The 27,693-nt window shown below is 38.0% G+C and overlaps 1 protein-coding gene across 2 annotated transcripts in view; it reads right to left on the bottom strand.

The window, feature by feature from the left end:
• Window positions 1-4,529: 4,529 nt before the first annotated feature.
• YME1L1 (YME1 like 1 ATPase) overlaps window positions 4,530-27,693 on the bottom strand; it is a 40,481-nt gene continuing 17,317 nt past the window's right edge. For both annotated transcript variants that reach the window (XM_038389707.2, XM_038389706.2), the window contains exons 8-19: window positions 27,275-27,357; window positions 26,544-26,634; window positions 24,721-24,873; window positions 22,136-22,268; window positions 20,565-20,627; window positions 19,855-19,967; window positions 18,982-19,137; window positions 17,589-17,740; window positions 8,759-8,885; window positions 8,584-8,657; window positions 7,800-7,886; window positions 4,530-6,442 (exon numbers count right to left, since the gene is read on the bottom strand). In XM_038389707.2, the coding sequence (XP_038245635.1) occupies window positions 6,299-6,442; window positions 7,800-7,886; window positions 8,584-8,657; window positions 8,759-8,885; window positions 17,589-17,740; window positions 18,982-19,137; window positions 19,855-19,967; window positions 20,565-20,627; window positions 22,136-22,268; window positions 24,721-24,873; window positions 26,544-26,634; window positions 27,275-27,357 (1,376 nt within the window). In that variant the 3' untranslated portion in view covers window positions 4,530-6,298. The remainder of the gene's footprint in view (window positions 6,443-7,799; window positions 7,887-8,583; window positions 8,658-8,758; window positions 8,886-17,588; window positions 17,741-18,981; window positions 19,138-19,854; window positions 19,968-20,564; window positions 20,628-22,135; window positions 22,269-24,720; window positions 24,874-26,543; window positions 26,635-27,274; window positions 27,358-27,693) is intronic.

Genomic DNA, 27,693 nt, shown 5'->3' with positions numbered 1-27,693 from the left:
TAGCACACCCCAAGCACTATCCCAGGGGAGGCTCTAATAGTTTTCTTACCCAATGTAATTTTTGCCCAGATGGACTGTCTTATCCATTCCATCGTTTCTTATTTCTTTACTTTCTACCTCATCATTGATATACAATGCTACTCCACCACCTTTACCTTTGTTTCTGTCTTTCCTAAACAGCACATACCCTTCAATACCTGTAGTCCAGTCATGACGACTATTCCACCATGTTTGTTATCCCTATAATATCTGGTTTCACTTCCTGCACCAGTAGCTCTAGTTCCTCCATTTTGGTACCTAGGCTCCTCACAGGGGTGTACAAACATCTTAATTTTTGCTGTTTGGCCTTGCTCACATTCTGTACCCTATAAGGCACAGTCATTCTACAGCCAGTATAACCTATTGGACTGATATCCACACTGCCCTTTTTATATACTGCCATAAATATAAAGGGAAGGGTAAACTCCTTTAAATCCCTCCTAGCCAGAGGAAAAACCCTTTCACCTGTAAAGGGTTAAGAAGCTAGGATAACCTTGCTGGCACCTTGACAAATGACCAATGAGGAGACAAGATACTTTCAAAGCTGGGGCGGGGGAACAAACAAAGCTTCTGTGGTGCTTTTGCCAGGACAGAACAGGAATGGAGTCTTAGAACTTTAAGTAACAATCTAATGCATATCTAGCTAGATTTGTTTAAATGGCTGATTATTCCTGTTTTTGTGTCTTTAGCCAAAACCTTAAGTTACAAAGAGGGATTCTGTTTTGAATCTAATTACCCTGTAAGGTATTTACCATCCTGATTTTAGAGGTGGTTTTTTTTCTTCAATTAAAATTCTTTTAAGAACCTGATTTGCTTTTTCATTAAGATCCAAGGGTTTGGGTCTGGGTCTGTGTTCACCTATGCAAATTGGTGAAGATTTTTATCAAGCCTTCCCCAGCAAAGGGGATGTAGGGTCTGGGAGGATTTTGGAGGGAAAGATGTTTCCAAGCAGGCTCTTTCCCAGCTATCTATTTGTGAGATGCTTGGTGGTGGCAGCAATAAGTCCAAGGGCAAAAGGTGGAAGTTTTAACCTAAGCTGTGTGTGTGGGGGAGAAACTTAGGGGGTTTTATGCAGGTTCCCCACATCTGTACCCTAGAGTTCAGAGTGGGGAAGGAACCTTGACATACATTCTCCTACCCATGGCTGTATCCTTTCTTCCCTCTCAATACTAAAATCCAGCATGGAGATTACCTGGACATCTCCCCCAAATTCCTAGTTTAAAGCTCTCTCAGTTGTGCCAGCCTCCATCCTAGACATCTATTTCCTTCCCTACTCAGATGAAGTCCATCCCAAGAGAACTGTCTTCTGTCCATGAATGCCTCCCAGTGGCCATACATCCCAAAGCCCTCCTTATAGCACCACTGCCTAGACCATCTGTTGATGGTCATAATCTTGTCACACCTTTGTTGCCCTCCTCTAGGAAGAGGCAGAATCCCACTAAAGATCACCTGAGCCTCAATTTCCTTAAGCATCTTCCCCAGCCTAGCATAGTCTCCCTTAATACTTTCCAGCAAGAATCTAGGTGTATCATTTGTTCCCACATGAAGGATAATTAGGGGATTCTTTCCTGCTCCCTTTAGGATCCTTTTCAATCTCAGGTCTACATCCCATATCTTTGCACCTGGAAGACAGCACACCCTTCTATTCTCTGGATCAGCTCTGGTTACTGAGAAGAGACCCTGTAAAGAGTCCCTGATCACATAGACCTGCCTTTTTCCTGGTGATGGTGCTAGTCTCCAGTCTATTGCCTCTGGCTGCAAGTTCTTCCCATTCTTCTCCCTTGTAATCCTCTTCAGCCCATCCTGCATCTTCCTGGGGCTCACATTTGGTGTAGTCTCCATTGACTCTTCCCCTTTTCCTGTAAGACTAGCCACTCTTCTTCTTCCTTGCCCTTCCACCTTCAGTGACCACCTGCTGAGCCCCTTCATTTTCCAACTCTGCAAACCTGTTCATGAGCTGTTTCTCCTTCGCTAGCCTGTCTTTTTTTCCCTCTGCCTGATTTTTAGTCACATGCTTCCACTGACCACTTTCCTCACCCAGCCTCCCCTCAAAATTCCCCAGCCCTACTTCCATCTGAAGTCTGAGCTTTTCCATTCAGATACCTCATGTCTTTGCACCATAATCTGCTCAAACCTTTCTAAACTCACTTTCCATCTGCATCTCCAAACCTCAGATCTTTTCCTCTATCAGATGGCATTTCATGCAGACAAAACTCTTACCAGGCCCCCCCCTCCAGGATCCACATCCAGTCATCTTCATTGTGTCTTCCACTACATGTGTCACTCCCACTGCCTCAGTATCTGTCATAGCCTTCCCACCTAAATCCTGTTAATTGGGAAACAAACCACCACCACCCACAGTAAAAACAAACCCCAAACAAGCACCACAATACAAACTCCCACTGAAACTCCCCTGTTTACAGCACTGTTTGCTAGCTCATGTGCCACTGCAGCTGTCTAGGAAGTTGAGAAAGTTGGTGGAAAGATGGGTCTTGGACTTCCATTGCAATGGAATGTTGTGAACATTGAATCTCCTTCACCTACAAGTCTCACCCTGCAGCTGTTAGCTCACTTGCTCCTGAAGAACACAGCTCCATGACACAGATTGCTCATTGAGACATAACCTATGGAATAGTACAGCCCCAAGATGGGCTTTGAAGATAAGTTGCAGAATTTTAAAATCTGCTCCTTGATGCAAGTCAGTGCCCATACTAACCTGTATAGTAGGGCAAGCTGCTCATGCTGTATCATTGAAACTTTACTTGATAACACCAGTCACAGTACTGATCTACTTTAGCCTTGTAAGCTCTCTTCATCAAGATGGTAGAAGAGCAAAACAGGCACCAGAGCAGCAATTGGAACATACAATACAAAGGGAAATATTGTGATATTGTTACACTGACATGCTGTGAGGGGTGAGACCTGTATGATTTATATACCATTCTTAAATCACTACTCAACAGGCTATAAAGAACAAAATGCATAGGGGAGGTGTAACTATAAAACAGGAGAGACATGCCAAGCACAACTAAATATTAGGGGCAGCAAAACCTCTGAGTGGCTGTTCAAGAAACTACAGGAGGGGTGGGACACAGTCACTACCTCTTTTCCAAGGTCACTTTCAGTCCTAGACCTTGTCACCAACAGCCATTTGGGAATAAAGTGAAAAATCTGACCACTTTCAAGCCAACAGAGCCAGAGGACAATGCTGTTACAGTAATACACCTAGCTTCTAGCAAAGGAAGAGGAGTGATGTCTGTTTAGTGAAATAATGAAACAACAATACAGTCATTCTTGGAGCAGTAGTAATTCCACTGAAGTACTGTCCAACATTCCTTGGCTGGAGGTTTGATAACCATCACAAGTCTTTAAGAAGAGTAAAAGTGAAAGGGAGAGATTTCATGGCTTATAGCTCCAGTTTACTACCCAAATCTCCTCCCAAGTCAGTGAAATGTATTCATCTGATAGAGTTAATCATTGCTTTATAATCTCAGATCCAGAGCAGCAAACGTCACACTTATGCCAAGTGCACAAGCTACTTATAAAAATCTCAGTAATTTTGCTATTTTAAAAAACTAACAGCAAAATTGTTATTGGTTATGAACCTCAGACCATTGCATGTCTGCAAAACTGGCAAAGATGTTGCATCATGTGAAATGGATTTCTTAAATAGGTTTTTAAAATTTCTCACACCTTTCCAAATTTCAACCCAGTGATTAAAAAAAAAATCAACTGAGTTGTAAAGCTGTCTCAGGTATTTCCATAGAACCTGGTACCACAGTACTGAAAAGCCTTTGATATCACTAATTACAAATGATGCTTGAATGTGACTGAGGCATAGTGGAAAAAGTCATTCAAACATCAGTTGTAATTCAAGCTATTAAGCGCTTCCAATATTCTGATTTTTCCATCCCACCTCTAACTATCACAAATACAGTGTAACACAGCTTTACCCAGGTTTCTCCAAGATCCAGCAGTATATGGACAGACCAATTTTTTCCCCACAGGAACTAAGTTACTGAGACAAAGCTTACAAATATCACATACATACATAGAGATCCAGCTGTTACAAATGAAACAAAACAGGAAACCATTGAGTGACTGTTTACAGCATTAAAAGAAAAGTGACCCTCAATTTTAAAATGACCACTCTTTCCTCTAGTGATTTCCTCTTGTGAGCACATGGAGTAGCATTTGAGACTCCAGAGGAAACCATGTTCAGCTATTCTTCACTAGTACAGCTGAATACTATATGGGCTTTTGAAAGAGGAATTTAAAATAGGGACAATTAAGTCACTTTTGGTTATATAAACCAACAAAATAGATTTGACTTCAAGAGTGGCAAGCTTTTCTTTTTGTTTAAATAAACTTATTTACCAGACAAAAGAATTGTCCCTCTAAGTCAACTAATTACTAAAAGTAACAATTTAAGGAAATAAAGTTTGTTTCAGAAGAAAACTTCCTAGTGGCCAAACTAAAGAAACTACACGTTTGCCATAATGGTTGAATTTATTTACAAATTTAAGCATGTTTTATACACCTCAAATTTACATAAGAGGGAAACTAGTATTACACTTTATCAATATACAGTGAAAGAAAAATGAAAAAGCAAAGTGCATACTAAAATGAACCTTTATTCCAAAAACAGATGCCAAGCATGTCATATTTGCATGTTTCTGAATGCATATTCCTAAAATACAAATACATCTGTAACCAATCAGCTTGGTATACTGTTTTAGAGCAAGTGTCTTGAGGTTCTTCCATACTGTACTAGGGATGTCATGGTACTAAGTTGACTGAATGAAAACATAGTAAATAGGAAAAGTGGTATTGCAGCAATGGTTTTGAAAGGAAAGGAAAATGCATTCTCTACTAATAAAAAAAAGTTGAGCTAGCCCAGTATTATACTTACAACAAAATCCTGTGTTAATGCTAATTCTAAATTTAATTAAACATTTCAATTTTTTCCACATTTACTGGCATTTTTTCACTATTTAACCTTAAATGTTGTTCTAATAAAAGCCTTCTCTCTAGGCTAGAAAAAATGTATAGTGTCTAATTTCTATAATTGTAGGGAGAGATGCTTCTAATCGGCAAGTGTTTAATTTTCTTAATTATTCCTTGGACCTGGCAGCAGCAAGATGCATATATAATGCTACTAGTAATAGTTTTTGCTTGACTATAACCTAGTTGCTAACTTTCTTTTAGACTTTCTTCTGGCTCTAGAATGTCTGAGTATTTATATGGATTAAAAGTTGTAGAATTTCAAGCAAAAAAAGACTTATGGAACAGGTAACAGGGAATGTTTTTTTAAAAACAAGCCACTTACTTCTGAAGTACCCTTTTTTTGTTGAGTAATACTTGTCTCCTCTTGGAAGAAATCTTTCACAGGTTTATCAAAAAGCCCATACACTATTAGTAAAAACCAATTCAATAGTATGTCCAGCAGTATAAAAGCATGGTTATCAAATTACATCCATATATTGCCTTTATAAAGTTTGTAAGATAACCTTGTCAGGAGCACTTTAGGCATGACAGTGCACCATTTCCCATCCCTGGCAGTTTTGTCAGCATAAACACTACTTTTTACAGCATGGTCCAAAGAGTTTTAAACAGGTGTATCCCATCACTGCCCACATCTTGTTGAAAATTTTGAATCATATGTGTACATTTTATCTTAAGAGCAATGAAAGTGCAATTAGCAACAGTTCATCTGTTTTGGGAGCCCTGTATTGGGGATGCACTGTGTATCCACTCACTTAACAGCTATGTTTGTTGCATTTCTGGAGCAGGAACAGTGTTTTTTAAAACTGTACTTTATTGGTAAACATAAAATCATTACTGTTCTGTAACTAGCACTTAAGGGCTCACTTTCTACAAAAAACTTTATACTGTACATATTAAGATGGTACCACTTCAAGCCCACATATAGCAGCATAACCAAGGAAAATATGCTTGAACATACTAGAGCATTCACTTTTCTTCCCATTTCAACATTTGACTGAGGTCTCCATACAAGGTGGATTCAACCCTGAGATTTTATATTTGATTTCTTTCCTGCAGAACTTACTTTATACCTTGTTTCTCATTCTGAACAAAGACAAAAATTAGATAATTGTAACAAAAGCTCAAGACAATGCATAACTCTAAGAAATGTTAATACAATGCAAACATCAGGAAGAAAAAAGCTATGTTGCATTTGGAGACAACTGCATTGCTAGATGTACATTCTTCAAATTATCAGACTCCATAAAGAAAGTTATCTCACTTCTAGTTTTTTCCCCTCTAGAACTATCTGGATTTCTTTGGCATCCAAAGTCTCATACGTCAATAAAGCTTCTGCTAAATTCTTGTGTTCTTTTGCATGGGTCTTCAAGATGTTCTTTGCTCGCTCATATGAGTCCTAATATAAAAATTTTTAAAATTCAGAACAGAAAATTTAAGAAAATGATACAAGTGCATTTTTCAAAATGGTTTTCCTCATTTGATTCAAAATGAACCACTAAGAAATGGTACTCAGCACCCGTGAGAGATGTCCTTTCAGTTCACTCTTAAGTATAGCTTTGATGTTTCAAAGACTTAAGCACTTGAAGCATTTTATGCTTATGATTAGAGTCCCACAGACTTCAATGGCTCTCCTCATGGGTGTAACTTTACACCCATGTTTAATAAGTCTTTGCAGGATCAGGGTCTATGTGTGGGTTGAGGAAGCAATCCTGCAGACCTGCTTTGTGCTACTTAATTTTTTTTTTTTTTTTGTAAATTTGGAAACCAAATGACTGACAAATCAGTACAAGATTCCTCAAAGGATTACTATTTAACATGTCAGTTTTAAAATCAAACCCTGAGAGTTATCAGAACACAATAAAAGGGCTTAACATTTAAAAATACTCATTACACAGCTTCAAATTTTGCTGTCTCTCAAAATGTGCCCAGGCTCCAAAGAGCGTACAATCTAAAGTGTTTTTTTTTGGTTATTTAAGTTTAAAAGTACCTTTTAGTACCAATTCACTTTTAGACAATTTTTTTTAATTACCCCCCAAAAAATTTAAGTTATGAGCCATTGAAAATAGAGGATTAGAAAAATATAGCAACACTTATCACAATGCTATAAATATGTAATCTGAAAATCCCAATATGCCATTTTAAACAAATCTGAATCTCAAATATATCAGCACTGTTAAATTATCTATTTATATACAATATAATTTAACCACCAACCATCCCTCAAAATGCTAACCAGGAAGTAAAGATTTGAAAAAATGGTAGTAGATCCCCTAAATTGGAACTCTGATCTGGAAGTCGCAGAACGACAAAGAATTATGTTCAATTACTTGAGGGAAAGTTATAAAACAGTGTGAAAGGAACACAAAATCACACCCTATTCTAAAATAGGTAACGAAGGTATTTAGTGAAACTCCCACATTAATTCATTGGAAATTACACAGTTAAAGCACAGCACCATGTGTTAACATGGAATGCATCAGGTGTGCCTAGATAACAAAACCAACCCAGCCTATGACATACTGCTTAAACATAAACCAAATGCAAAGCTACTAACAACTCCTCAAAAGGAATTCAATATGAAGAGACACTGCGTTTTTATTCAAATTTGACTTAGCTGCACCTTTAAGAATATTTCCATCCACAAGGTCAGGCACTATATTGTATATTGCAAAGAAACCAATATAATCAATCATTCATTATCTTTGTTCAGCCCATCTCTTAAATGAGAAGTAATCGCAGGAAACAAATCTTACCCTTAAAAGTGTTCTTATTTCCTGTTCAATTGCAGACTGGGTTTCAGGACTGAGTTTCCCTGTATCTGTGTACGTCATGACACCAAGCTAAAGAAAGAGAATAGCAAGACAAGAAAAAGCCTCCATTTCAATAAAACACTAATGCTATTGCTATTTTTGTATAAGAGTTGCATCACCCACCCGCCTATCATATAGATAAGCACACAAAATTGCTAGGTACGATAATATATACATCCATAATTAATAAATCCCGCAAAAAGTCACAATCCAAAATGAGCTATAACCTCACTTCAGGATTATATTTCCACGTGGTTAAAACAAAGCTCCCTTTAAGATTACATCTTATCTGTGAAATTTTTATTTTCAAGCTAGCCTATATAATGCTGTCTCTTTAAAAGTCTGCAAAAAACTCTCAGTTCTCTCCACCCCCTTTCCAAATGTCAGCTGAGATTTTCTTCCAAGGAATGAATCCTTATTATATTATGTTTTAGAACATTTTGCTACAAAAAAAAAATCTTGAGCATGCACAAGCAGAAATTTGTTTGTTTAATGCAAGCATATAAGTTGATAGGTCAAGTGTACAGAACTCAAAAAGAAAACCCATTGCATAAAGGTAAAAAGACACAGCCTGCATTTCAAATTAGCCAAATCACTAGTTACTATGTCAACAGAATTTCTTGATCTCTATATAGCTTGATCTTTCATAGCTGTGTGCACATAAAAGGTGCAGAATCAGAGCAATAGCTATGACTCGGTAACTAAGATTAAATTAACATGATTTTACCTTCTCACTCATTCCAAACCTAGTCACCATCAGCTTTGCTATTTTAGTAGCATTGTCGAAGTCACTGGAAGCACCTAGATATTAAAAACAAAATTTAAGTTAGTCAGCTAAACCAAAATTACATAAACTTAATATCCATTGACAGAAGATTCTTTAGCCACAGATATCAACTGACCTGTTGTGATGTGATCACTTCCAAATATGAGTTCTTCTGCTACTCTCCCTCCCATACTAACATCCATTTGTGCAAGCAGCTGGGATCTAGTTTCACTCCACCTGTCATTTTCTGGTAGCAAAGATACCTATAAAATGTAGAACTGGTCAGACTAAAATAAAATAGAGCATAAAACAGAGCAGTGTTAGGGCTTCTGTTTTTTTCTGGATTTATTAATTTCATTTTTCAGGGGGGTTTTTTTAAGCAATTTGAGTTTTATATAGATGTCTAAAAATCAGGGGTTTTCAGGGCTCATTAGTATATACTGTAATGAGCAATCTTTTTGTCCTCAGTACACTTTAATGTAGTCCTGTTTCAAACTGAACTATGTTAAAGCACACTAGGGAACTTTTAGTGCACACCAGCAGGGTCTCCACGGACCTATTAAAGATCAACACATTAGTGTGCTTTAGAAATCACACCCCCGTAGTCCATGTTATTGTTCTATGTAGACAAGGCCTAAGATACAAGTAACTATGTTCAGTGTTTATTGGATAAATACCAATTTTTTTTTTTTTTTTTTAAAATCAGAGGTGTTTTATTGATAAAATGTAAAACCAGAAGCCCTAAGCAACCTACAGGTTGATATACCTAAGAACCAAGATCAGGGAACTAAAAAATGACTAGTATCCCCACTGTTTCCTGAATGTGTGCTGAGCACAGGTCAACTTGTCTGAGGGATATAGATTCATAGATTCCAAGGCCAGAAGGAACCATTGTTATCATCTAGTCTGACCTCCTGTATAACACAGGCCATAAAACTTCCAAAATAATTCTTGTATTCCTACAACATCCCTTTTTAAAAAACACTCAATCTTGATTTAAAAATGGTCAGTGATGGATAATCAACCACAATCCTTGTGAACTGTTCCAACAGTTACTCTCGCTGTTCAAAATGTATGCCTTCGACTTCCAGCCACTGGATTGTTATACTTTTTGCCGCTAGACTGAAGAGCCCATTATTAAATATTTGTTCCCCTTATAGACTAATCAAGTTACCCATTAATCTTCTTTAAGTTATTTTGACTGAGCTCTTTGAGCCTATCACCGTAAGGCATGTCTTCTAATACTTTAACTCTCCTGGCTAGTCTCTAAACCCTCTCCAATTTACCAACATCCTTCTTGAATTGTGAGCACCAGCAAAGGACACAGATTCCAGCAGCAGTTGCATCAGTGCCAAATACAGAGATAAAATAAACCTCTCTACTTCTACTCAAGATTCCACACATTTATGTATCCCAGGATCACATTAGTTCTTTTAACTACAGCATCACACTGGGAGCTCATGTTTGGCTAATTATCCACCATGACCCCCAAATTTTTCAGATTCTCTGCTTCCCAACATAGAATCTTTCATTCTGTAAGTATGGCCTACATTCTTTGTTTCCAAATGTATATATTAGCTATATTAAAACTCATACCGTTTGCTTATGCCCAGTTTACCAAATGATCCAGATCATTCTGAATCAGCGACCTCTTAATTTCATTGTTTATCATTCCCCCAGGCTGAGTCATCTGAAAGCTTTATCAGTGACAGTTATGTTTTTTTCCACGTCGTTGATAAACGTTAGAACAACATAGGGGCAAGAACCCGCAGGATCCCAATGGAAACACCTGCTCAATAACTATTCCCTGTTTACAATTACATTTTGAGACCTATCAATTAATGTGTGCCATGTTGATTTTATATCTTTCTAGTTTTTTTTAAATTAAGATGTCATGAGGGTACCAAGTCAAACACCTTAAAGATGTCTAAGGCTATTACATCAACACTACTACCTATATCAACAGAACTTGTAATCTCATCAAAAAAAGATATCAAATTAGTTTGACAGGATCTATTTTCCATAAATCCACATTGATTTGCATTAATTTCCCTCCCTTAATTCTATATTAATCTAATCCTGTATCAGTCACTCCATAATCTTGCCCAGGATCAATGTCAAGCTGACAAGCCTATAATTACCCCCCTCATCCTGTTTACCCTTTTTCAAAATTGTCACAACAAACTTTCTTTCCATCTTCTGGAACCATCCCAGTGTTCTAAGACTTACTGAAAAAACAACATTAATAGTCCAACAACCTCCTTAGGCCAACTCTTAAAACTCTGGGACACAAGGTTATCTGTACTTGCTGATTTAAAAGTATCCAACTTCCGTAACTTGTGTCTAACATCCTCCAAGGATACTACTGGAATGGAAAGAGTGTTATCAACATATGATGAGACTACATCTGTATCTCCCCCAAACACAGAACAGAAACTTTTGTTGAACAGTTTTGCCTTTTTCTGCATTATTATTAGGGGCCCTACCAAATTCCAGCTATGAAAAAAGCACCACAGACCGTGAAATCTGGTCTCCCCCATGAAAACTGGTCTTGTGTGTACTTTTACCCTATACCAGCGGTTCTCAAACTGTGGGTTGAGACCCCATTTTAATGGGGTTGCAAGGGCTGGCGTTAGACTTGCTGGGGCCTGGGGCAGAAGCCCAAGCCACTGCCTGGGGCTTCAGCCCTGGGACTTCGGCTTTGGCCCTTGAACATGGAGCGGCAGGGCTCTGGCTTCAGCTTTGTGTCCCCACTACCTGGCGCAGCAGGGCTTGGGTGGGCTTAGGTTTTGGTCCCCCTCCTGGGGTTACGTAGTGATTTATGTTGTCAGAAGGGGGTCATGGTCCAATGAAGTTTGAGAACCACTGCCCTATTCTATACAGATTTCACAGGAGAAACCAGTGTTTCCTCAAACTGGGGGTACTGACCCAAAAGAGGGTCAGGGGGAGGTTCGCAAGGTTATTGTGTGTGGGGGGGAAGAGTTTTCACAGTATTGCCAGCTTTACTGCTGCGCTACCTTCACATCTGGGTGGCTGGAGAGCGGTGACTGCTAGCCAGGCGTCCAACTCTGAAGGCAGTGCCCCGCCAGCAGTAGCACAGAAGTAAGGGTAGCAATACCATACCATGCCACCCTTACTTCTGCGCTGCTGCCTTAAGAGTTGGGTCCAGACCCCTACAATTACAACACTGTGAAATTTCAGATTTAAATATCTAAGATCAAGAAATCAACACCATGAAATTGACCAAAATGGACCGTGAATTTGGTAGGACTCTAATTATAGATAATACCATTTCTCTCTAGTAATGGACCAATACCATTGTCAGGATTCTTTTTGTTTCTATTACATTTAAAAACTCCTAATTGTCCTTTACTGTGCTGGCCATAGATTTTTCCTTATGTCCCTTATCAATTTCTACAATTCCTAACTTCTGATTTATATTCATTACTGTCAACTTCCTCTTTCTTTAATTTGTTTGATTTTACAGCTCCCTCCACTTCCCCTCTAAACCAAGTTGATCTTTTAACTAATGCAGCCTTCTTTTTCAATTGGGGCTTCTTGGACATTTAGTAAGGTGCGCTTAAATTATTTCTTAACCCAAATTAGCCATATTAAAGCACATGTATTACTGGTCTGGACTTTATTCTGCTTGCACATTATAAACATGATCCAAGTCATGATCACTTATACCTTAGCACCCATTAATTTTTAGTTCTGTGGTCAGTTGCTCTGTTAGACCTGGCTTTAATACAGAATTCCTCAGTGTTGACTGCAACACTTGAGATAAGTTTTAGTACTGGCAGCATGAGACCTCCAGTATATGTCACTCAAACTGAAGTCCCCCGTCTCAACTTTTTTTTCCTTACATGTTGTAAATAGGTGCATACGGCAGTGGTCATCTTGTTCCCTAAAGCTAATTTGGTGATCTATAGCACACACCAACTAATATCCCATCTTGTTCTGTACCTGTTTGGACACCGCTCCACATGCTTCTGGATCAATGTATTACGCTAGTTTGGTTGGATATTAAAAGACAAATACACACAATAGGGAACACCTCCCATTTTGTTCAAATATCACCCAGATCAGATTTCAAAGGACAGGATAGAAATGCTGAAGAGGCAAGGTCTGTCCTAAAAGAAAAGCGAGCAAATTATTGAAGTTAGCAATATATTTTAGATAAAATATCTTTGGAGAAGTATTGGCTTGATACAAGGAAGTTTCTATAACAGGCAGCTCTGCTTTTAAGCTTTCTGGGATTTTCTGGCTGTTCTAGAAGAGAAAAGGACCAGTACTAATTCAGAATCACATCAAGACTTGATATTCCCTTCTTGCCTGTTTGAACCATTATTGATGGCTAGCTGGTTTGAAGCGAAAGAGAAGTCTCTCTCTCTAACCCAGCTATAGGAAAAAGGAACAAAGTGGAAAAAAGATTCAGAAGATTTTTCTCTTTAAAAAGCTTATTTTTATATCATATATACATTAGTTTATTACAGTAGTTTTGCAATATTATGACATGCCTTTTATGTCACAATGTTGCTGGAAAATTCCTTGAAAGTGCAAAAAGCAGCTGGGATCTAGTTTCACTCCACCTGTCATTTTCTGGTAGCAAAGATACCTATAAAATGTAGAACTGGTCAGACTAAAATAAAATAGAGCATAAAACAGAGCAGTGTTAGGGCTTCTGTTTTTTTCTGGATTTATTAATTTCATTTTTCAGGGGGGTTTTTTTAAGCAATTTGAGTTTTATATAGATGTCTAAAAATCAGGGGTTTTCAGGGCTCATTAGTATATACTGTAATGAGCAATCTTTTTGTCCTCAGTACACTTTAATGTAGTCCTGTTTCAAACTGAACTATGTTAAAGCACACTAGGGAACTTTTAGTGCACACCAGCAGGGTCTCCACGGACCTATTAAAGATCAACACATTAGTGTGCTTTAGAAATCACACCCCCGTAGTCCATGTTATTGTTCTATGTAGACAAGGCCTAAGATACAAGTAACTATGTTCAGTGTTTATTGGATAAATACCAATTTTTTTTTTTTTTTTTTTAAAATCAGAGGTGTTTTATTGATAAAATGTAAAACCAGAAGCCCTAAGCAACCTACAGGTTGATATACCTAAGAACCAAGATCAGGGAACTAAAAAATGACTAGTATCCCCACTGTTTCCTGAATGTGTGCTGAGCACAGGTCAACTTGTCTGAGGGATATAGATTCATAGATTCCAAGGCCAGAAGGAACCATTGTTATCATCTAGTCTGACCTCCTGTATAACACAGGCCATAAAACTTCCAAAATAATTCTTGTATTCCTACAACATCCCTTTTTAAAAAACACTCAATCTTGATTTAAAAATGGTCAGTGATGGATAATCAACCACAATCCTTGTGAACTGTTCCAACAGTTACTCTCGCTGTTCAAAATGTATGCCTTCGACTTCCAGCCACTGGATTGTTATACTTTTTGCCGCTAGACTGAAGAGCCCATTATTAAATATTTGTTCCCCTTATAGACTAATCAAGTTACCCATTAATCTTCTTTAAGTTATTTTGACTGAGCTCTTTGAGCCTATCACCGTAAGGCATGTCTTCTAATACTTTAACTCTCCTGGCTAGTCTCTAAACCCTCTCCAATTTACCAACATCCTTCTTGAATTGTGAGCACCAGCAAAGGACACAGATTCCAGCAGCAGTTGCATCAGTGCCAAATACAGAGATAAAATAAACCTCTCTACTTCTACTCAAGATTCCACACATTTATGTATCCCAGGATCACATTAGTTCTTTTAACTACAGCATCACACTGGGAGCTCATGTTTGGCTAATTATCCACCATGACCCCCAAATTTTTCAGATTCTCTGCTTCCCAACATAGAATCTTTCATTCTGTAAGTATGGCCTACATTCTTTGTTTCCAAATGTATATATTAGCTATATTAAAACTCATACCGTTTGCTTATGCCCAGTTTACCAAATGATCCAGATCATTCTGAATCAGCGACCTCTTAATTTCATTGTTTATCATTCCCCCAGGCTGAGTCATCTGAAAGCTTTATCAGTGACAGTTATGTTTTTTTCCACGTCGTTGATAAACGTTAGAACAACATAGGGGCAAGAACCCGCAGGATCCCAATGGAAACACCTGCTCAATAACTATTCCCTGTTTACAATTACATTTTGAGACCTATCAATTAATGTGTGCCATGTTGATTTTATATCTTTCTAGTTTTTTTTAAATTAAGATGTCATGAGGGTACCAAGTCAAACACCTTAAAGATGTCTAAGGCTATTACATCAACACTACTACCTATATCAACAGAACTTGTAATCTCATCAAAAAAAGATATCAAATTAGTTTGACAGGATCTATTTTCCATAAATCCACATTGATTTGCATTAATTTCCCTCCCTTAATTCTATATTAATCTAATCCTGTATCAGTCACTCCATAATCTTGCCCAGGATCAATGTCAAGCTGACAAGCCTATAATTACCCCCCTCATCCTGTTTACCCTTTTTCAAAATTGTCACAACAAACTTTCTTTCCATCTTCTGGAACCATCCCAGTGTTCTAAGACTTACTGAAAAAACAACATTAATAGTCCAACAACCTCCTTAGGCCAACTCTTAAAACTCTGGGACACAAGGTTATCTGTACTTGCTGATTTAAAAGTATCCAACTTCCGTAACTTGTGTCTAACATCCTCCAAGGATACTACTGGAATGGAAAGAGTGTTATCAACATATGATGAGACTACATCTGTATCTCCCCCAAACACAGAACAGAAACTTTTGTTGAACAGTTTTGCCTTTTTCTGCATTATTATTAGGGGCCCTACCAAATTCCAGCTATGAAAAAAGCACCACAGACCGTGAAATCTGGTCTCCCCCATGAAAACTGGTCTTGTGTGTACTTTTACCCTATACCAGCGGTTCTCAAACTGTGGGTTGAGACCCCATTTTAATGGGGTTGCAAGGGCTGGCGTTAGACTTGCTGGGGCCTGGGGCAGAAGCCCAAGCCACTGCCTGGGGCTTCAGCCCTGGGACTTCGGCTTTGGCCCTTGAACATGGAGCGGCAGGGCTCTGGCTTCAGCTTTGTGTCCCCACTACCTGGCGCAGCAGGGCTTGGGTGGGCTTAGGTTTTGGTCCCCCTCCTGGGGTTACGTAGTGATTTATGTTGTCAGAAGGGGGTCATGGTCCAATGAAGTTTGAGAACCACTGCCCTATTCTATACAGATTTCACAGGAGAAACCAGTGTTTCCTCAAACTGGGGGTACTGACCCAAAAGAGGGTCAGGGGGAGGTTCGCAAGGTTATTGTGTGTGGGGGGGAAGAGTTTTCACAGTATTGCCAGCTTTACTGCTGCGCTACCTTCACATCTGGGTGGCTGGAGAGCGGTGACTGCTAGCCAGGCGTCCAACTCTGAAGGCAGTGCCCCGCCAGCAGTAGCACAGAAGTAAGGGTAGCAATACCATACCATGCCACCCTTACTTCTGCGCTGCTGCCTTAAGAGTTGGGTCCAGACCCCTACAATTACAACACTGTGAAATTTCAGATTTAAATATCTAAGATCAAGAAATCAACACCATGAAATTGACCAAAATGGACCGTGAATTTGGTAGGACTCTAATTATAGATAATACCATTTCTCTCTAGTAATGGACCAATACCATTGTCAGGATTCTTTTTGTTTCTATTACATTTAAAAACTCCTAATTGTCCTTTACTGTGCTGGCCATAGATTTTTCCTTATGTCCCTTATCAATTTCTACAATTCCTAACTTCTGATTTATATTCATTACTGTCAACTTCCTCTTTCTTTAATTTGTTTGATTTTACAGCTCTCTCCACTTCCCCTCTAAACCAAGTTGATCTTTTAACTAATGCAGCCTTCTTTTTCAATTGGGGCTTCTTGGACATTTAGTAAGGTGCGCTTAAATTATTTCTTAACCCAAATTAGCCATATTAAAGCACATGTATTACTGGTCTGGACTTTATTCTGCTTGCACATTATAAACATGATCCAAGTCATGATCACTTATACCTTAGCACCCATTAATTTTTAGTTCTGTGGTCAGTTGCTCTGTTAGACCTGGCTTTAATACAGAATTCCTCAGTGTTGACTGCAACACTTGAGATAAGTTTTAGTACTGGCAGCATGAGACCTCCAGTATATGTCACTCAAACTGAAGTCCCCCGTCTCAACTTTTTTTTCCTTACATGTTGTAAATAGGTGCATACGGCAGTGGTCATCTTGTTCCCTAAAGCTAATTTGGTGATCTATAGCACACACCAACTAATATCCCATCTTGTTCTGTACCTGTTTGGACACCGCTCCACATGCTTCTGGATCAATGTATTACGCTAGTTTGGTTGGATATTAAAAGACAAATACACACAATAGGGAACACCTCCCATTTTGTTCAAATATCACCCAGATCAGATTTCAAAGGACAGGATAGAAATGCTGAAGAGGCAAGGTCTGTCCTAAAAGAAAAGCGAGCAAATTATTGAAGTTAGCAATATATTTTAGATAAAATATCTTTGGAGAAGTATTGGCTTGATACAAGGAAGTTTCTATAACAGGCAGCTCTGCTTTTAAGCTTTCTGGGATTTTCTGGCTGTTCTAGAAGAGAAAAGGACCAGTACTAATTCAGAATCACATCAAGACTTGATATTCCCTTCTTGCCTGTTTGAACCATTATTGATGGCTAGCTGGTTTGAAGCGAAAGAGAAGTCTCTCTCTCTAACCCAGCTATAGGAAAAAGGAACGAAGTGGAAAAAAGATTCAGAAGATTTTTCTCTTTAAAAAGCTTATTTTTATATCATATATACATTAGTTTATTACAGTAGTTTTGCAATATTATGACATGCCTTTTATGTCACAATGTTGCTGGAAAATTCCTTGAAAGTGCAAAAAGGTAACTAGGATAAATATTAGGCTTATTTTTAAAAAAACCTCACATGTCCAAGTGTTGGCCCTCGGGGCATGATTGTAGCTTTGTTGATCGGCATTGCATCTTTGGTATAATATGCAATTATAGCATGTCCAGATTCATGATATGCTGTGATTGTTTTGTTTTTATCATCAATTTCTACACTTCTACGTTCAGGTCCTTAAAAACATATGAAAAGGAAGAGATTAATAAAGCTGCATAACAAGCACATGACATTAACTTTCATTCAAACATGTTTACACACACATTACCGACATTTGAGGACTAAAGTGAAATAAGAATCAAACTATTGTCATTAGATTTGTTACTGAGAGGAATTTTCAAAAAGGCTCAGTATTGGTCTAACCCCACTCTCACTGAAGTCAATTTGACTTTAATGGGAGTAATGTGAGGCTAATTCCAAGTGCATTTGAAAATTTCAGTCTATCAAGTATAAAAGGATCAGAAGATGTTTTTGGAATAGTATATACCTCAGGCATCTAAGTTTTACCTCACCACATGCAACTCAAACCAAATCTTGCTCCAGGGTTCTGATAATCTACCTCCCTTCTTTACAAGGAAGAAGCATATCTCCTTTAATTGATCCTTTGCCTCCCATTTATTTTTAAATGCTGACTGCACACTCATTACTGAGACAGTCCTTGCTACAAGAAGCTTGCAATATTAGCAAATCTCAGACTATCTATTTTAAACTGCAGTTATCATACTGTTAACCCTCTGATCCAGATAGGTCCTATCCAAAATTGAAGTGAACAGCAGACGGCTCTTGTACAGATATACGTCATCCCCTTAACACTCATCCTCCCCCAAAGCCTCAGTCATGTCACAACAGCATGCTTTACTTCAATCCAAATATTCTCGTAACTGTATCTATGGTATAGTCTGGCTGAGTACGTTACAGACAGTGCCATTGTTTATTTTTTGTTCACTATTTGAATTTGTGAAAGATTACTGCAGTAGGTTGGAAACATGTTAATTTCTTCCTAACTTCAGCACTTCTGAACACCCAAGCATGTTGGATACAATGATTCAATTAATTGCCTCTAAAAGCCATTAGCCTTTATGGCCAGAGTAAGTTTCCCAATGTAGCACACTACCATACAGAGCGTTTGCTGTCAGTATCTGAACCTGCCATGGCAGCTATTATAAGCTTTGACCTAACTAGATAACATTACTGTACTTGAGGCTATTACATTATTAGAATATCATTTAGGTTTGCATTTGAAAGCATCTATCTCAAGACTTTCTAATATACCACCATTGTAATTGGTAGGCACTAACCTAAAAATATCAGTCTAATTGAGAAGGTAGTTAAAACAAACAATGAAATGCAATAAACACAAATACAAAATCACCACACTATCTTAAAAATTGTTAGTCTTGCATATGTAAAAGCCTACCCATGAGAATTTTGTCCTTTGAGAATTCCAGTTCCTTCATGGTTACCATATCTTTCCCATCAACAGCTGCCTTTAATGCAGCTTGGTTCACAAGATTTTCTAGCTCTGCTCCAGAAAATCCTACTGTACCTCGGGCAATTATTTCTGGATCAAGAGCTGTGTTCAAAAAAGAATAGATATTGATACCACCTATTATTTCCTTGCAAAGATTTTTTTATTTCTGTTTATCTAACAATGTCAAAAAGGGATTCGACATTTATATGAATGAGAATGCTTAGTTACAATAGTAAATATTAAAATAAACAAGTTTTAGAAGGGATATGAACTCTCATGTCTCTAGATTTAGACACACCTCTAACCATTGCAGATTAGAAGGAAGCTTTGCTTGGGGCAGGTTGTCCCATAACTGCCTATTGCAGGGTTTCTGCACCTTCATCTGAGGCATCTGGTTCAGGTCACTATTGCTGACATGACAATGAACCAGATCAGGGGTTCTCAAACTTCATTGCATCACGACCCTTTGACAACAAAAATTCCTTCATGATCCCAGAAGGGGGAGGGACCAAAGCCTGAGCCCTCCCAAGCCCTGCCACCCCGGGGGAGGGCAGGGGAAAACCAAAGCTCCACCTCCCCAGGCTGGGGAGCCAAAGCCGAAGCCCCAGGGCTTCAGCCCCAGGCAGGGGGCCTGTAACCTGAGCCCTGTCACCCAGGGCTGAAGCCTTTGGCACTGGGCCCCAGCAAGTCTAAGCTAGCCCTGGCGACCCCATTAAAACAGGGTCACAACCCACTTTGAGGTGAGAACTGCTGAGCTACATGGACCAAGAGTCTGATGGCAAAAGATGTCATCCCATGCAACTAAATATTTATACTTACATTGATCATACTTTATTTTATTAAGGTACCATTTCAAAATTTCTGTTCGACCTTTCACATCTGGCCTTGGAACTGTAACTTGCATGTCAAAGCGGCCAGGACGTATTAGAGCACTAAGAGAAAGGAAAAAGAAACTTAGTAAATAAGATGTGCTTTAACATTTGAATATCAATGTTACTTACAGTGTTACAGCAACACATCTAATTTTCTTAATAAAACAGACATTTTGAGAAGATTTTCTCCCAGGAACACATCTCTCTCTCTCCACTTATCTGTACACTGAAAAAAGCGGATGTAGGTGTTTGTTGCTGGTTAACATTAGCAGAAAGCAATTTCTATTAATCTATCAGGAGGTACAGTAATATTTTTATTGTATAGCATTACTGCCAAAAATGTATATGCAGCTAAGGGGGTGATTCTTTACTAAGTTGTTAATGCATCATGGCAGACGGGGCACCCAGCCACCACTTTGTAAATTTTTACAATTCTTACTAGAAAACATGGTAATATTACCCATTTCCTCTAAATCAGTGGCTCTTAAACGTTACAAATTGGCCAGTCCCTACAGCTTTCCAGAGAAAAGTAACCTCAACATCATTTGTAAAATCTGATTATCACAACTGCATCTAGTTACTTAAACAGCCCCCATCACTATACAATTGGAGATTTAATACACATTTGTGAAACTGGTACATAAACTTCATACTTACTTATCTAATGCTTCAGGGAAGTTTGTTGCACCAATAATAATAACTCCTTCATTAGGCTTAAAGCTTCAGAAAAAGATTTTAAAGGATATTAGTTTACAAAGTTAGATTCCTAAGCATTATGAAATTTTATTTAAAAAAACAAAAACCAAAAAAACCAAGGACTGCCCACTTTTTAGCTAGTTTACTACTCTTGGCTCTTCTCTGGGCCAGCTGCAGTCAATTGGCCTGTCAAGTGTGGAGTCCAACGAGGTATGAGCCACAAACAACATAAAGAATGTCCCTACTGGGTCAGGCCAAAGGTACATCTAGCCCAGTATCCTGTCTTCTGACAGTGGCCAGTGCCAGGTGCCCCAGAGGGAATGAACAGAACAGGAAATCATAAAGCGTTCCATCCCCAGTTGCTCATTCCCAGCTTCTGGCATACAAACATAGCCATATCAACCCATGATTGTCCCCTCTACCTGCCCATCCATTCCAGAAGACACAGCTTTGGAGGCAATCAATTGATAGATTATCATTAATAGGGACAAAGTGTCTATTTCCTAAAATGGAGCTTAAAGTTTGGTCTAAATAATAGAAAAAGGGGTATTTTTCACCCCCCAAAATCAAACCTCTGTTTTGAAAATTAAAGTATTTTAGGCTTAATCAGTAACAAAAATAGCTTTGTTAGGCTTCTGGCTTGAATGAGTTGATGTGAAACATCAGGTGCGTTTTTGTCCAAGACCCTGAGTTAAGCACTATTGCATAAAGATAGATGAAGGAACATTCCAAACCTGTACTGCTTGTCAAAGTGGCAAGATGCAGCCAAGCTCCCTAGGCCAAGTAGGGACACAGTTTTTTTAGCTTATCCTTCAGGACAACATGCAGGTAGTAAGCACTTTTCAGCTTAATACTTCTATGGGGGGGGGGGGGTGAATTTAGATTTTATTTGGTTTAAACTCTTGAAACACTGTTCCTAGTTCTCAAGGTTTGTGAGTGAGAACACCTGCCAAATGCATCTATTTGAATCAGAGGAAAAAGACAAAGTTAAGCAAAGCTGGTGCACATAGCCCTTCTGGCTCTTACTAAGCCATTGCCCCGGGGCTAGAGGGGAAAGGATTATTCAATCCTGCAAAGGGAAAGCAACATTTCCATCACTACTTCCCCTTTCACTGGTAGCTATAATTCCTGCTGGGGCTCTATAAGCACTAAACCAGCTAATGCTCCAACTCAGATTTCTCATTCCCCCACTTCATCTTTCCCGTCTTTTTCTCTCTTTTTTTTTTTTTTTAAAAACCTTGCACCTCCATCAAGCCCACTCCCCTCCCCGCCAATTCATCTGCTTTGCCACTTCAACCTGGCCCTCTCATATACTTTCCGTCACCAGAATCCCTGGCTCTACTGGTCTTGCTGGCATAAAGTGGTGATGAAGTTGGTTATGGTATTATTTAAATTGTATAACCTTTAATCAAATCTCAATTTTGAAGAGATTCTTAACCTTAACTTTGAGAGGGAAAATCTCATTCAGGTGTTTTAAAAATATCAATATAGACAAAGGTTGGCTCACTACAAAAGAACAAAAAAATATGTACCCATCCATTTCGGCAAGAAGCTGATTGATGGTCTGTCTCGAGTAAGGATGCATTGGAGACTCAATTCTCTTCCCGCCCACAGAATCCAACTCATCAATAAATATAACACAAGGAGCATTTGCTTTTGCTTCCCCTAACAAAGAAAATAGTTTAAGAACATTTGAAATCAAAGTATTTCACATATTGAAACTAAATCCAATTTTCCCTATTATTTTAGGATTCTATTATTTCTAGTCTATTATTTTAGGACTCCATTTTTTTTTTCTTTTTGCCAACTGTCACCAGAATTGCACTTATTTCAGTCAATGACCTAACGTATTTGGGAAAAAGTCACCAAAGATTAAGAAATTCATATTTTAGATCATATGCTCACAAAAACTGTTTTTTAGTGTAAGTAGATGTAAAATTGTGACTCATTAAAACAGAAGACATTGCTAAGTTTGAGGAACTTTAAGTTGATCCATTGTATTGTACCTTATCAGCTATCTCACAGCAAAGGTTTCATCTTCAGAATTACAGGTATTAATTAACGCTCAAAAGTGATAGTGGTGGCCTTAGAAAACTCCCCAATAATCTAACATTCAGACCACAAATGTATGTATACATACTAAGCATCACAGGTTAGCTTTATTTTCCTTCTAAATACCATCTGTTCAGGAAAACTTGCATCTACATATATGGGAAGGTGACTTGAGCAAAATGACAAGTGTCAAGGCAAAAAGTCAGTATTTGGCCATACCAGTTTTCATAGTGCCTCTTTAAAGCTCACACTCAGAGGCTGTTGATTGGAATAAGAAAGGGATATTGAGATGTTAGCAACTGTATTGGCCTTAATTTGATGAGGAGAGGGAGAAGTGAATAATCCCTTAATATATTTCCTATCACAAAATATTTTCTCCAATTCTTCAGACATATGGAGATGAAAAAAACGGGCACACCTTAAGTCAATTCTTGCTTTTCAGTATCTTTGAGGCAAGCATCACAGAGGAACAATTCTATTAAACTTAGATTTTATAAAACCTTGTGTTATCACAACTTCAGTTTTGGCCCAAAATTAGCCCACTCTCACAATAGACAAAAATATTCTAAACAAGACTAATTAAACTGATTAATCCGATATTAAATGGTTTAAAAAAATAAAAGTTAAACCCAATTCTATTTTGAACTGAGAGGGACAGAGTCAACTGGATATCTACTCAATGTAAATAAACAAAACCTAATTTACACAGCACTTTTCATCAAAAAATTTCAATGCACTTTACAAGGGAGGGAGGTATTCTCCCAGTTGTACAGACTTGGAAACTGGGTTACAGAGGTGAAGTGACTCACCCAAGGTCACTCAGCAAGTCAGTGACAGAGTCAGGAAAAGAAACCAGCTTTTCAGAGCCCCTGAGCCCCAGTCTAGCGCTCCCTCCACTAGGCACATTTTACTTACTTTTTTAAGGAGACAAAGCTTAAAGTAAAAAGTGAGTTTCAGGTACTATCCCTGTGCCTAAGTCACCTAGTAGTTTGTAGTTTTACCATTTCCCCCCACTTAAAAAATGTTTTTTTTCCTCTTGCTGTGTGAAAGTTACAAAAAGGAAAAAATTACTATACTGTGGAAACAAATGAAATTGGCTACACACTAAGTCTTGTCAAAATATTGTTTATTATAGCACAGTAGCATCCACAATGTGCTTAGCACTGTACACACATTGAGAAAGACATATCCTACAACATGCACTTCCATTTTAGAAAGAAAAAAAACAAAGGATAAAGGCAGGCAACACAAGAAAAGTGTCAAGGTGAAGACTGACATCTTGTTTGTTACATTTTGTTTATATTTTGTTTTATTTATATTAAAACAAAAAAAAGTTCTTCCTTACTCATTACTAAGGATACGATTTACTCACGGGTATTTATAGTACAAGTCACAGGCCATGAATTTTTGTTTATTGCCCTTGGCTTGTACTATAAATACTTGACTAAATCCTGGGGGGGGGGGGGGGGGGGGGAGAGAACCACCGCTGTGGGGGATTAGCCAGGGGGTTGCTGCTGGGGGAAGGGAGCCCCGGGGGCCAACTGATTCGGCGGCCCTGGGGTGACTCACACTGGCCACCACACAAGTCACAGAGGTTGCAGAAACTCACAGAATTCTTAACTTGCTTGACAGACACGAAGCCCTACTCATTACATTTAGTAATGTTGGGACCTACTTGTGACAACAGCAGCTAAATAATATTTCAGACAGAATTATTATTTTAAGTGAATAGTGTCCCTTTGTCTATGAAAGACTGACGTATTAAATAACTTACCAAGACATATTTCTACATGTGTTGGAAATAGTTTAAATTAATGTTGATAGTTAAAAATAGTAGGTTTCTGCAGTTAATGACCACTCATGAGTCCAGTTAGTCTCATTCATTTCAATGGAAAATGGCCCAGAGTGGAAGTGTATGTTTTGCCATGAGACATGGCTGCTGAAAAGTAGCAAAGACTTTCTGCAATTAACATATGTACTCCTGACATGTTTAAATAGCATCAGCAAACACCCAACTTCAAGTGTTAAAGGAATAAAAAACAACTGAACTGAAAAATGAACTTACTAAACAGATTTCGGATACGACTGGCTCCAACACCAACGAACATCTCATCAAACTCTGACCCAGATGCGTAGTAGAATGGAACATCAGCTTCACCAGCCACAGCTCGTGCAAGAAGGGTTTTGCCTGTACCTGGTGGTCCAACTAACAAAATCCCTGAAGAAAAATTTATACCATCAAAAACAAACTGTTATACAGTAGCGCTCTCATACCTTCCAAGCCTTTAAAAAAACCTTACAACTGGCTTCAATTATATCTTAATATTTAATTTCAAATATTGCTGTACCAAGATTTCAACATGGTTGCAGCACAGCAGGACTTAAGATTTACAGTTGATCTATTTATACTTTGATCCACATTTGAAACATGGAAACAGCTGATCTGTGAATTTAAAAAGAAGCATACTGCCAAATAAAATCAGAAATCTAGCTACAATAGTATACAATACTATCATTACTGAAATTCTACCACGTCAACTTTTTGATAACTATATTTAGGAAAAATTGGAGTTCTGTTAGACTTCCTCAACAGTGTTGCCCTTTCTTACACTTGAGAATTTTCCCCATTTAAAAACGCAATCTACTATGTATGTTGAGTCATGGTCCTCAGACTTGTTAAATTTCAAATATGATCAACAGTATGATCTCTATAAAGTAGGGTGGGTCAATGAGACTCATTTAAACTTTATAGAAGATTCAAAGCCTGTCTATATGAGTTAAAGAGGAAAAAAACAGACAACCATTTCAAACATAATTATAACCTTATTTCAAATGTAGATGAAAATAATTTGACCTAAACAGAGTACAAATTCCCTTTTCCCCTGTGTAAGTGAGCAATCAACTGCCATAAATGCCATAAACTTAAAGCCAGTGTATATTAGACAATTGAGACATTGCTGAAAATGGGTTTCAATTATGAGTGCTTCTAAACTGTTACTGAAAACAGTTCAAGTGGCAGCACAGATGTGGCAAGCCCATTTCACACCTCTGAGATTTGGTGGTGGTCAAACTCAAGACAAGTTCCAGCAAGTATTAGGTTATACTTGCTGAAATGGTGGTAACCATTGTGTCCAGTCTACACCATTTTCTATACCAGTTCATGGCAATGAGGAGCAGCAAGCCATTGTCAACGACTGTTCAATTTCCTAACAAGACTAACTTTTAGGATGAAAAGAACCATTCCATTCTAGCCCACTAATTTCTTAATTTTTTTTTTTTTTTTTTAAACTCAGCCTTCCATTTTTTTGCTCAAGATTCTCGTTTCTCACATTTGGGCTGAGACAACACAAGAGTTCTGGGGCAGTTTCAGCAAAAGTGTCTGAGCTCTTTTAAAGTTAGAGCATAAATATTGCTTCTTTTTTAAACATATTAAGATTCTAGTGTTAACTCAGGTGATTTTAAGGTATAAACATACCGCAGATTTAACGCTCAATGAGCGCACATGCTTTTGATACGATCAAAATTTTGTTCACGCAGAGTTACAAGTGACAAAGACAAAACACATCTACCATACACAATACCAATTTTTACTACTTAAAAAAAAACTAAGTTACCTCTCATATCACTCTTGGCATGGTATAAATGATCCATGCTGCACTGTAGCTGTACAACACAGTGGTGTAGTTTGAAAAGTCAAAATGGCTGAGAACTTAATATCTGGATGATGATAGACAGCAAAGCCCAGTGATGATTGAATCTAGTAATATTCTAAACAAAGTTTGCAACCATTCTGGTAGTTGTATCCATTGCTTCACACTGACTCAGACATTCAAGGTTTCAACGTGACATTTCAGGAATCTTATTATATAAATTAGACAACATTCTTACCTTTTGGAAGTTTACCTCCCAGGACAGTAAATTTCTGTGGATTTTTCAAGAATTCTACAACTTCCTGTAATTCCTGCTTTGCTTCTTCCACCTAAACATTAAAATATGCCAGGAAATGTGACAAAGTAGTTATAAAAGATTGCAGCTATTTTGATATAGTTACAAATAATTGTGGACAAAAGTTGTGGAAGTAGTTCATGCTAGGAACATGAGCAGATATGTTCAGATTGTAGCAATTGCTCACACAAAAATGAAGCAAAACAATGGACTGGGAAAATGCATTAATGCAGTGTAGTCCTTAATGCTTCAAAAAGAAAGAATAATATTTTATATTGTCCTCACGATACAAAAAATAAAAACAACCAAATTCTATGACAAAGTGGAGTATTACTGAAGTTAATGCCAAAGTTTTCTCTAATCCCCTCACCCATACTGCCTACAGAAAACAAAAATCAGTTGGCAGCTACTTACCTGGACTCTAAAACCTTGTTGCCTCTCTACCAACTATAGAACAATTTGGAAATGCCATGCTGGTCTTCACTTCCTTGCTTGTCTAGGTTTATGATTCATCCACAGTGCAAACCTAATTCTATCATTCTATAACCAGTCCTATAAAAACAAGACTTTTAGCCATGGGCCACCACTTTTAGAACTACCTGCAAGAACCCATAATTTATCAGGTTCCCGGTTTGGCAACAAGTGATCCACGCAAAGCTAATTTTTTAACTTACCCCTTTAACATGTTCAAAGGTGACATTTTTCATCTGAATGGGATCAACTGCTGCATCAAGCCCAGATGTTGTCCGAAAGCGTACTGCAGGCAAACCAGAAGGGGGGATGTTTCAGTATACAAGATGCCATTTAATTCCAAGACTACATATATATATTATATTTTTAATGGATATGCACAGTTAATCTGCCTGCGTTATGCCATCCATATCTTTTTTTGAGAGTAATGTTTCCATTTACAAGTATCCAGCTAGAATAAATATTTTAATTGCTTCATTTTGCAGAACAATTAAGGTTTAAATTTTTTCCACATATATTTAATAGTTATATGAACTGAATTCAGTGGTTATGAGAGAGATTAACCAACTGCTTTTTGGTTCATTTTAGAGATCATTCCTCCATAGCTCAGGAAGAAGTCCTG

This window comes from Dermochelys coriacea, chromosome 2 (genome assembly GCF_009764565.3).
Source record: "Dermochelys coriacea isolate rDerCor1 chromosome 2, rDerCor1.pri.v4, whole genome shotgun sequence".
Taxonomy (NCBI): domain Eukaryota; kingdom Metazoa; phylum Chordata; order Testudines; family Dermochelyidae; genus Dermochelys; species Dermochelys coriacea.
The sequence above is the reverse complement of the archived record's forward strand: the minus strand, read 5'-3'. Positions and strand labels throughout refer to the sequence as shown.